We start from the raw sequence: 12,412 nt of genomic DNA on the forward strand, positions 1-12,412 counted from the left end.
CTGTGGAGAAATGGGACTGAGTGAGTCAGGCCAGGGGAATGTCTTCCTTGCAGAGTGGAGTCAACTGGATAACTGATGAGCCAATGGTGGGATTAGGGAGGGGGAAATGGGAGGGAAAGAGAAGAGCTTCTGACATCTTGAGCTGGGATTAGGAGGAGGAGAGCCTTAGCATAGTGGGAAGGTAAGGGGGTCAAAGTCAGTCTGAATCAAGAATACAGCTGAAGGAATTTACATCAGGGCGTTTGGGTAGAGCCTCAGGTCCCAGTCAGCCCCTGCTCTCACAAGAATGCCCAGGTAACCACATAAATGATAGCTAGGCCTTCCTGGGACTTCAACCCAAGTTCAATCTGCCTGTGCTGTCACCTATTCCTTTTCAGTTCTTACCCTATGAAGGAAATTGAGCCTCTTCTGGCATCTCGTACTGCTCTGGACTTCCCCTGGGCTCCAAATTCTAGTTCATAAAGACCCAAGTTTTGTAATTTACTATAAATGGTTAAGAGAAAAGCAAGCTGTCCAGAGAGTGAAAAGTTTGAATAGTGGGGTGGATAGCGAAAGAAAAGAGGTCCATGTGAGCCCCACTACAGAGGCAATGTGGTCCCAAGAAGGGATGGATGATGGCCAAGCAATTAATTTTTCCTCGTATTTCTTAGCTTGCCTCTGCATTGTGACTGGCTTTGGACAACTGGCGTCTATTCTGCAATAAAACAAACAGAAACTAATTTATTTGGAACAAGCAGCAAAAGGAGAACTTTATTTGGTGCAGTCAGGGCTCCATTTAGTCCTGCTGCCACCCACTCACAGCGTCTAACCCCTCTCCAGACCCTCCTCTGGTCAGGAGAGTTCTGTGCCTCCAGCAGCGGTCTCTTAGCCCCTCTCTGACACTCCTTCCTGTCAGTCCTCATTTCTTCTAACTTTTAACATTTAGGTAGAATGCGTTGCAGAAAGTGCTATTTGGGTACAAAGTTAACTTCAAAGACACAATCTCTATCCTTTAAAGATCTTAGACTGTTTTAGAGAAGGCAGGTGACTGAAGTACCTCAGCTGCACAGCCCGTGGCCAGTTTTTCTCATGTAGAAGTAAGAATGCCAGCCTTAATCTAGTCCTGCAGATAAGAGCCAACTGCTATTATTGCTAGCCTTGAATAGTAGTGCTCGCCCTTATGCTTTCTTAGAATGATGCTGGAAAATGAAATCAGGGACTTCAGATTATTTTTTAAAAAATTAAACACTGCCTGGCCCTGAACGTCTGTTTGCAAAAAGTCTTGTAGGTCTGACTCATGACCACTTACGGCCTCATTTCTTTTCCTCCCTGTTGCAGAGGGTAATCTCTTCTCCTTTTTCTCACCTCCCTTAGCAAGAACACCAACCACTAAGTCTTCTGCCAAATTCTCAGACCCACTCAGGACACTGGTTTCTACACAGTTTAATATATGAGAGTTAATCGGGATTTTTTTTCCCCCTCAGCCTGAGGTTTTTAAACACCCTCAGTGGTCACAGGGCAGAAACCCAAGGGAGGACGCCAGGGAGAGTATGTTTCTCATCCCTGGGAGGCCGTCAGCCTAGCTCCTGCAGCCAAATTACAGCACCAGAGAATAATGTGATGCATTCCTGGGCAGGTCGGTGGGACCCTGGGCGCCTGGGCCTTGTGGAGAGAGGTGCCAGACACAGAGCTCTCCGTAAGCAATCCTGCAGAGCCGCCCCCTGGGTGCAGAAATGAAATACGGGAGAGCTTCATATTACACGGAGACCTGTAGCTCACACCTGGTTATTGATGGCCTTGGTGGAAGCCTCTGCCCCCTCCCTCCACTTGGGAACTGCCTGCTACTACGGGGGTTGGGCACCTTTGAAGCAATGTTGGAAAACAAGAAAGAGATGCTTCCTTTCCACTCCTTGCTCTCCCTGAGAGCCTGCGCACAGCCATGAGGATACGCGTGCGTGCACGCGTGATATGTGTTTGCGTGGACACGCACGCAAGCTTCTCTCAGGCTGCAGCAGAGTTCTAGTCGTCCCCGGTCCCTAACAATAAAACAAACAACTGGATTTCAATCACATCCTTCAAAATTCCTGCCATTATCAGGGGTTCAGCCGTAACCAAGTAACATTAAACATTTCCATTCTCAATATGCAAGCAGCTGTGTGGTTTGGTGACTGGTATTCCCCCACGAGGTGGCAGGGAAAGGATGCAGAGAGTGCATGGAGAGGGGAGATACTACCACCCACGCTCAATGGCTAAGACCATGCTGGAGACAGTGCAATTTGTGCCCTGTGTGCTACGGATATGGCACACAGCCTCCAGGACTGCACCAGGTATAATCACCAAGCCTGCGGCCCACGACCTGTCGTTCTTAATTTCTATTAAGTTAGAAAACAGGATAGCTTTGGGTTCCAGGGATAATCTCCACAAGAGAGAGGCACTGGAGGGGAGCAAGCAGTGACTTTACTAAGGTAAATATGTCACAGTTGCTACAGTGAACTGAGCTTTCCCAGAAGCTGCTCTTCTCGTTGGGTGACTGGCAGGTTTCAGGTAATAGTCAGTGGGGTATCAGTAAATGCCTTCCCCTGACCCCAAAGGTCAAAGGGATTGAAGAGAGGGGGAGTTTACAAGTACATTTTTCCACTTCCCATTCATGGTTTAAATTATCCCTGAGCATCTTAGTGGCTCTTCCACTTACTTAAGACGTATCAGTCATCCTGGAGTAGAGACAGCAAGGAAAGCATTCTCCCCTTGGCCCCCTGACTCTGAACTACCCTTTGCTCACTTCCATTCTGCCTATGAGTCTATGCATGGAGCAGCTGGACATGGAAGTTCTCTTTCTTTGACCAAAAGGAGCTGAAATCTGGTGACTTTACTTCACTACTACCAGCCCCTCTAAGCAGGCCTGAGCAAACAGAAACGTTAAGCTGAGTGAAGAAAATGGGAAGACCATTTAATCCACAGCTGTCCTTTTTGACAACTCAAGGTAGGGCTTCCCTGAGAATAATTATAATGTCATAAGAAGCTTTTTCAGGTACAAAATGCTTTAACGCAGACTAATTTTCACACCAATTTTCCCTGTGAGGCAGGAGACACTCTCACTGCACAGGTGCTATTCAGAAAGGCTCAGTGATTTGTCCCAGGTCATGTGATACTGAGTGGTTCAGACAGAACTCAAATCCAGGGCTTCTCACTTCAAACCCTGTGTGCTCTCCTCAAAGACTGACAATACACAAGCCTGCAGAGGCCAGAGTCCCAGCCCCTTTAGGACAGAAATTGATACAAAATATTCTAGGAGAGTATATCTGAGCAGAATTTTCAAAAGGAAAAGCCTAGGCCTTCCCTAACTACATCAGCACATCCCCTTTTGGTCATTTCTGCCACTATTTCCACCACCACAAAATGATCACTATGCCAAGTAGTCCACCTTCAATCAACTCTGGCTCCTAGAGCTTTCTATGCCTTTTTTTCTTCATCAGATTAACACTTTTAACATTTGCTTTAATTTTATCTATTTCTTTTAAAGTGATGCTAAGTGCATGGAATACAAGTAGTCCTGAGAATCCATGAGAAGAAATTATTAAGGCTTTGGGCTTCTAATGTATGTATTAGAATTTCCTTTGAGATTTCACTCTGTTTTTAAATGGCTGTCAACCCCTGGGCTAGGAAAGTAAGAACAGGGAATGAGAGTGCTAAAAAAAAAAAATGTCTTACCCCAGGCCAGATGCCTACTCATGGCCTGGTAAAAGTCCTGGGACCTCTAGCTGAGACAGGTAATTTATCTACACCAAGGCAAGGAGAATCCACCCTGCAGAGAAACCCCTACAAGATGAGGCAGACAACAGATTTTTACTTGATCAAAAACTTTTGCTCCTTTCAACCCCTCCTCCCACCCTCATTCAAAATCTGGACTTCTGTGTGGGTCCAAGACAGTGAGACAAAGCAGCTCTAAGAGAGGATGTGTGCAAGGGGAACCCTTCCCTGTTCAACCGTGGAATGCATTCCTTCAGAAACAGCATAAGCCTGCACATACCCTACCTATCCCACTCCCGCACCCCAACTGTGAAGGCAGAAGGGAAAACTGCAGGAACACAATGTTCATCCATCATAGACCCGGGCCCCCACTTGAATTAGGGGAAGGACACCTCATGAAAACAGCCTACCTATAGTCAGGATCTGTCCCAGAGCAAACCTTACTTTTTGGTCCATCGATCTTGGCTCTCACTGCTCTCCCTGCTCCCCACCCCCACTGCCTCCGCATGTGGGCTCAGAAGTCATCATCTAAAGAATTCCACTGCTCACCTCCTGCATAGCAGCACAGCCCCATGAGGCCGCACACCAGATGGAGGGGATAAAAGTACGAGGTCATGGCTTCTAGCAAGAGGCTTTTTCTTAAACTAACCCTGACTTCTGGAAAAGAGGCAGAGCAGGAGAGTGTCGGGTGAGCTGCTGACGACAGCAGCTTCATGGGTCTTATGTAAAAAGGAAGGAAAAAGCATTCATTAAAAATTTCCCTACTCCCATCCCCAGACCTATTTCTGATCCCACATCTACTTCGTGAAGGTGTCTGAGTAGAATGCAGAGACGTTGAAACCAAAGGGTTAGATCCTTCCTATTTGTAGGGACCTATTCAGCAGGCTGCCACACACATGCTGAGGTGGAGGCCAAGTCCTGAATGTGTCCTGTTTCTCCAGGAATTTAGCTCTGATGTCAAGGGAAAAGGTATGGAAGGTGGACTAGAACTCAGGGAAAACTGAGCAGGCTGTTAGCAGGCCTCCAAAATGTTTGTGTGTATTAAACAAAGACAAGAGGACAGAGGAAAATCGTCATTCCTAGTATCATCATGCTCGTTGGGTGACAATGTACACAAGCAACAATCACAAAGGAAAACCAGTCTGAGGAATAGACCGAGAAACAGAAGTCTCCGAATAAAGCAATCAGGTGGAAGAGATTAATCAGACTTTCTCCAGGACTCACTTTTGAGTTGGAGTCTTAAAAGATAAGGTATGGACTGGTGGAGGGCAGTCAGAGAAGGCGTTCTAAAGCAAAGGCCCTGGTATGTGCTGAAACTTAGAAGCAAGAATGTGCAAGCAATATATAAGGAATTTCAAGCAAGTACATATTATATACACTGGGGACTACAGAGAAATCAGAACGCTGAGATAAGGGCTTAAATAATGTGAGCTAGCGGCATATGCCTAGACTGTCAGATGGTGCAGAGCCCCTTAGGGCCACACAGCATCTTGCTCTAGGTCAGTAAACACGGGCGTACCTATGGGAAAGCACAAGGATGAGGCCATTTGTTACACATACAGGGACAAAAAGAGAGCTCCGCTGTAAAGCCTCACAAATGCTAAGTGTTAACTACAACTCACTACCATTTGAGATTCTAGGCTAAATAAGAGACATGAAGTATTCTATCCAGAACTGTGATGCATTCATGTAGGCTTCCAAGCCCAGAATCTGACATAAATCAAGCCAAATGCTTAAGAAATTAAAATTTAAAAAAGAAATAATATGAAATTTAAAATATGTGTTTCTTTCCCTCATTCCCAACCTTAGAGCTTGACTGGCCCCTATGTACCATTTGACATACTGGACTTTTTGTGGCTAGCGGATTCATCACCTCCAAGGCCACAGCGAATAGAAGGAGAGCGAAGAAAGAACTTTAGGAACTACAAAACCAGCTAACTGATAAGTGAGAAGATAGTTCTTGTGTGCTACAAGCTGCCAGATAAAGAGGCTGCCAGACAAGAGACAAATTCCAATTTCCTGACTTTCAGTTAGGTCTCTGGCTTCTTGCATTTGTGAAGGTAAAAACAGAGCTATTTACCAAGCTCCTGTCATACTTCCTAACTGAGCTTTCTCAACTTCTGGGGACAAAAATCACAAGGGCAACCTGTTCTTCCACAGCATTTTCCTTGTGCTTTTTTCAGAAAAAGAATAAGCTGACCCTTGAACAACACTGGTTTGAATTGCATGGGTGCAGTTATATGCAGATTTTTAAAATAAATACAGTCCAGTACTGTAAATGTATTTTTTTCTACCTTATGATTTTCTTAATTATAAGAATACAGAATATATATACAATATATGTGTTAACTGTTATTTCTTAATATATATATTTTTTAAATGTTTATTTATTTTTGAGAGAGAGAGAGAGCACAAGAGGGGGAGGGGCAGAGAGAGAGGGGGGACAGAGGAGCCAAAGTGGGCTCCGTGCTGACAGCAGAGAGTCTGATATGGGGCTCAAACTCACGAACTGTGAGATCACGACCTGAGCCAAAGTCGGATGCTCAACCAACTGAGCCACCCAAGGTACCCCCATTTATGTTATTGATGTGGGTTCCGGTAAGCAGTAAGTTTTTGGAGAGTCAAAAGATGGATTTTCGACTGCACAGCAGGTCAGTGCCCATAACTCCTGTGTTGTTCAAGGGTCAGCTGCATTAGAATACACACACACATGTATGTACACATACACATACACTGAATAAGCCCACAGGCGAGCAGTATCCTATGTTTTTGCTTTACTTAACTGGCACAATTTGGTGCTGGGAGGCAGCCACTTAACAGTGTCGGCATTTTTTGGTATCATCTTAGTTTTTTCCTCCTACCCTAGGCAATTTATAAAAAGTGATTTCTGAAACCCTTCACGACAGAAAAAAGCTCAAGGGTTTCATTCAACTGTGACACCACTATGAATTCATTAAGAAGTGTGTTTCAGGTTGCACTATAATTTCCCTATGTAACATAAACCCACGGAATCTGCCATAAGCTGATTGCTCATGCTGCTTATTTTATTTACATTTCTGAATGGAAGGGATTTCAGTACTCATAAAATATCTAACTGACTTATTATTTTTCATCTGCTCTCTCAGGGCAGCTATTATAAAATAGACATAGAGATAGAAGTCTTAACTTGTACGACCGGTTAAGCAACCAAAGAAAAAGTTATTGCTCAAAAGCAATTAAAAAAATAATAATTCAAGGCACCTGGGTGGCTCAGTCAGTTAAGAGTCCAACTTCAGCTCAGGTCATGATCTCATGGTCTGTGAGTTTGAGCCCTGTTTCGGGCTCTGTGCTGACAGCTCGGAGCCTGGAGCCTCCTTTGGATTCTGTATCTCCCTCTCTCTCTGCCCCTCCCCCACTCCCACTCTGTCTCTCTCTCTCTCTCAAAAATAAAAATAAACGTTAAAAAAAATAATTTAATAGGGAGCTTGACACCAAACAAAAGATACGGTTACTCTCAATGCCATCTGAAAGATCAAAGTTAAAAAAATTTTTTTAAGTAACTCTATTCATTATCTTTGTCCAAGTCCTAAGGGAATTGGTGGCGGTGGGAACTCAGGGGGCCTGGAATCGACTTAACTCTTTCTCTAGAGACCTAGCATTAGCAGACACGGTCTAGGATAAACGAGAACACAGGTGAATGGATGAGAGTGGGCTCCTTACAACCCAGAAATATGAATGTGACTCCTTATTAGCAGGTTACAAATCAGACTTCTGAACTGGAAGATCCTGTCATGCATCTAACTCACTATCCAGAGATACATTTTCTGTTAACCTACCCAAACACTAATAATTTCTACTTATTCCATCAGATAGAGCAAGCTCAGATGGACTCTTAGAGAACAGTCACCAGTAAATTCTGAAGCCTGATCTGCAGTCTTCTGCCTCTAAAGTCATTGTTCAAATCATCCCACTTCCTTTCTTCTGCTGCCACACTGAGTTAAATCAGTATATTCTTTGACCCCTAGTACAACCTTAGGCCTACTCTTCCACTCCATATACTTCCATCATATTATCATATTTATTGATTACACGCCTAATTAGTATAAGCTCCCCAAGGCATAGCTCCCCTGTGCCTATTCTGAAATATGTATTCCAAGGTCATCCCTAATGACCTAGCCAGCACATATATTTGATTGAGCCCAATGAAGATTGGAAATATTTTTTAGTTACTTGGAAAATCTTGGTGGCTCTCCTTATAAAAAGACAGAATTTTCAGGATGCAGAATTGATTGGCAAAATTCAGCTTGGGGAATTTTGGAACCTTATTTCAGTGCCTACCCCAATATCCTTTTATGATTTTTTAAAATTAACATGTGCCTATGTTCAGAATCAGTCACTGCAGGATGCAGCTTTAACATTAATGGTAGGCTCTGGGAAATTTGGAGTGGCTCTTTCCCATCTTTCCCACATGGCCACAGACCCAACTAATTTTAGTCCTAACTCTTGTTCTCCCATTTTGCTTCACAATGACATCATACTGTTTCATATTCTAAACCAGAATGGCCTTTAACCCTTATCAGTCTGTCATTATTAGCAATAAGAGGTTATAAAAGAGGATGATGGAAGTGTAAGTATGAGAGAGGCCTCTGTCTTATGCTACTATGGCGACTACTATGTGACTCTTGAGGCAAGACCTTTCTTATTTCAATTTTGAATTGTGGAGCACTTCACTTTTTGATGAAGTTTAAACTATTCAGATAGACATAATGAGTACCACAGTTTATAAAGACATGAACTTCATCAGTTAGGTGTAAAGATGAAAGTCCTATGTGTCTCCTGTTTGAAAGAAAATAAAATAGAGACTCCCTTATCTGCCTTGTTTGACTGAAAGGACCCCTGACTAAACAAAGCCTAGATCTAAAGGGAAAACTCCTCTCTGAGTCTCAAATGACTTTTTAGGTCACTACATCTTATGTGAGGCACGTGAAAATAATTCCTCAGCCACTTCCAGTCAGATGAATAAACATGCAAGGGTGAGCTAATCTATCGCCGTGGCAGCAGCCTCTGTCTTACACGAATGCATCCCTTGCCGGTCTCAAACCCCCTACGGCTAGACTACGAGTTACTTGTGAACAAGTTGTGTTTTATATTTCATAAAGGTACCTGATAACACATTTGTTGACTGAATGAAGAAACAAGTTCATTAGTAGTAACATCTTAAAATAATGAAATTGAATGTGGAAAACTTGGGAGTATAGTACAGAATAATCACTACCATACTATAGCATGTTATAGGACAACAGTTAGCATGTTTTTAAATGCTGAGGCTCTTTAAAAACTAAACTTTGAAAACAAACTAAGATGAGCCCTATTGGAGTCCTTCCAGTCAATAAGCCAATACTGAAAGAAGAATCTTCTCAGAGTATCCAGGACTCTGAACTGCATGTTCTTAGTACAGCTGTTGTTGCTGTTGTTGTTAAAGGCGGTCTTAACAATAGCTAAAATACAGCAAGAGCAAATTAATAAGAAAAGTCTACACAGCTAGGACTTAGCTGAATTACAATCCCTAGGCTCCCATAAAGGGCTAAATCCAAAGGGATCAGAGTCAAGTAAATAAAAAATCCAGCTGAATTTTATCAGAGGGCAAAGTTTCAACTCTGAGTACCTCAGCAACCAAAGATGAATTATGCATAAGATTAGTAAAGTGCCTTCATCTACACCCCAGCCAGAGAACATTTTTCTATCTCATTGTGACTGAAGGAAAAACAGCAATGTCTTTGCTTGCCAAGAATAGTCGTCGCTATACTCTAGATAAGAGTCTAACAAACACTAAGGGATTAAAATTTAATTGTAAAGCTCCTGCTACCTGGGCATAAAAGCTTGAACTCTGGCTTCAGAAAGAAACTGGGACTCTGGCATATTGAACACATGAAAACAAGAGCTGGCGTGTTCCTAACAAAGGGTGTGAGAATATGCTCCCTTTTAAATTCTTCCCCAAACTGCTTCTCTCTCTGTATATCCTATTGGTAATATACAAGTACTCAATAAGAATATAGCCTTTTCGACACTTTGAATAACACATTTACATTTCATTTTCAGAATGCCTGAAATTACAGGATGAGATTGAGAGGGTAATTATGTGGTCTGAACTCTCTGAATATCAGTTCTCTTAATTTTGTTGAGCATCACCTAAAGCCAAAATAATTTCTTTTCTTGAGGCTGGCTTCAATCTAATGCCACTATAGAACTAAGGCAGATAATTTTATTTTTTCCTCTAATTTGGAAAGAGCACCATTAACACCCAATCTTGTATTGAGGCCTTATCAGCATTAAAGAACACACCCAAGTTCCCTATTTATTTTTAAATGTTTTTTTAATCTTTATTTATTCTTGAGAGAGAGAGAGAGACATACAGACAGAGTGCAAGCAGGGGAGAAACAGAGACAGAGGGAGGCACAGAATCCGAAGCAGGCTCCAGGCTCTGAGCTGTCAGCACATAGTTTCTGAGCCATAGTTTCATGCTTAACCAACTGAGCCACCCAGACACCTCCCAAGTTCCCTACCTATTGATAACAGCTCCTAGAAGTACCTTTACTATCTAAAATCCCCATGTTAGCCAAAAAATACCCACAAGTTAAATTTTAGACCAAAAGTTTATTCTGCTCAGTTAAACTTCCCTCCCTAATCCTTCACAAACTTATTTGATTTTGAAAGAACAGTGATATTGAAACATAGCGTATATATTTGTACTTTGTATTAAAACTTTTTTTTTTTTTTTTACCATTTCAGAGAGTCAAATTCCCTCTGAATCATTACAAACCAGCATCTACTGTTTCTTTAGTATTACTGCACATTTCCAAAAGTTAGAAAGACTTAAGTTCTTTATAGGGTTGTCTGAGTATGTGATGTAAATAACCAGTGTTCTTCTTTCTTAAGTGACTTACTAGCAAGAAAAGGAATGAAATGAAAATGAACCAGTTTGAAGACAGAAAAGCAAATGGGCATTCTTTATTTTAAAGCATCAGAGTTCATCAAATAGACTAATACTGTGATGAGTGAAGAGTTCCCCAGGCAGTTTGTATACTTATATTTTTATTTTTGCAGGAAGCATTTTTGCAACCTAAGTGTCCTTTCTATTTTCTGAAAATCAGTATCAGCCTTTTCATTTAAAACTCTGTTTCACTATATGCTAATTTGGATGTAAATTTTAAAAAATAAAAAATAAAATTAAAAAAATGCTGCAATAAAAAAAAAACACACCTCCAAATTCATCTCCTATAGGAAGACTTCTCTAGCAAAACCACATTACTATCACCATTCTATCATTCTATATCCCATTACCATTACTATATTTAGTTTGAAATTTATTCTTTTGTACTTGCTTTGGTGTGAGTTGTGAACTGACATATTATTGAAACCAAGCATATATATCATGACTAAAGGGCTATCTACTGTATGACTTCAAGCAAATTGCTTAACTTGAATGACTCAAACTTCCCCATCTATAAAGCTAGAAAACCACAGTCTGTCTTGCAATGGCTCAGGTAAGAATAAATGAGAATATGTGTACACACTATTGAGAGAAGAGATAACAACTAACAGAAATCTAAATTACTCCTGGTTTAAAATCATAATATATTATGTAGTAGTACAAATTTATTTCCTTTGAGTATTAGTAATTTGATTGGTGGGAGAAGGAGCAAAGTTCGACTCAAGAAACAAGCCAATAAAAACTATTCCTCAAGATTATAATTTTATTCTGCATTACCATTATTCTCTCCATTTAGAGGACTATGCTGGGTCTGCAAAAAACAAAGATGTTTTCTGAAAGAAAAATCAGTAGGTTTCCTAACATGAATTTTAATATCACTCATGTAATGGGTTTGGAGTGAGCAATTTACATCAATATTTAGGCGCAGCTCTTCCAAAAACTGTTATGCAGTCCACTTTGCCCCAAGTGCTAATGATTAAGCAATCAATAGATCAGCAGCAGTTAGTGACAGGATGTTCTAAACTTTGGCATTGAGATGTTCACTTTCAGGGGGAAAGGATGATTAAATATACTGCCAAATAAATTCAGGGTGAGCTTTTGTGAACTTCATACTTGACAGGCACATGTTAATTGGGAAAGAGAGTGCTTTCCATAAACTTCAAAACTGAATTAAACCCTGGAGAAAGGAATACAGACATGCATTAAAAAGCACATTGCCAGGGCACCTGGGTAGCTCAGTTGGTTGGGCATCCAACTTTGGCTCAGGTAATGATCTTGCAGTTTGTGAGTTCAAGCCCCGCGTTGGGCTCTGTGATGACAGCTCAGAGCCTGAAGCCTGCTTCAGATTCTGTGTCTCCCTCTCTGTCCCTCCCCCACTCACGCTCTGTCTCTCTCTCTCTCTCTCTTAAAAATAAATAAGCATTTAAAAAAAAAAGTACATTAACTTTTATTCTTTTTTTTCCTGCCTTTGAAAAGAAGAATTTAGTACTCAGAAAATATGGATAAAGAAGAACATCAGTGATTTCACAAACTTCTCAGTCTGGTTCTTTTTGAAGGGGAGCAATGAGAATGAAGCATGAGAAATGCCGTTAGTGGAAGTAGAGAACATCTTTTCCCTTGCTAGAAATACCCCTATTTATTAAGAAAATCAAAATTGGAACATGCTAGATTGCCCAAATAAAGACTTCAGTGGCACTAGCAAAGAAACAAAAATAT

General features: G+C 41.4%; 1 protein-coding gene across 7 annotated transcripts in view; it reads right to left on the reverse strand.

Moving 5' to 3' along the window:
* The window catches only part of ST7L (suppression of tumorigenicity 7 like), an 81,312-nt gene that overhangs the window by 5,047 nt on the left and 63,853 nt on the right, over positions 1-12,412 (reverse strand). The window contains exon 15 of one of the 7 annotated variants that reach the window (XM_042953437.1): positions 11,379-11,507. The exons of the other annotated variants lie outside the window; for them this stretch is intronic. Coding sequence (XP_042809371.1) covers positions 11,460-11,507 — 48 coding nt within the window. The 3' untranslated portion in view covers positions 11,379-11,459. Of the gene's footprint in view, positions 1-11,378; positions 11,508-12,412 lie in introns of those variants that run through there. 7 annotated transcript variants of the gene reach the window in all.

Source organism: Panthera leo, chromosome C1 (genome assembly GCF_018350215.1).
Source record: "Panthera leo isolate Ple1 chromosome C1, P.leo_Ple1_pat1.1, whole genome shotgun sequence".
In the NCBI taxonomy this organism is placed as follows: domain Eukaryota; kingdom Metazoa; phylum Chordata; class Mammalia; order Carnivora; family Felidae; genus Panthera; species Panthera leo.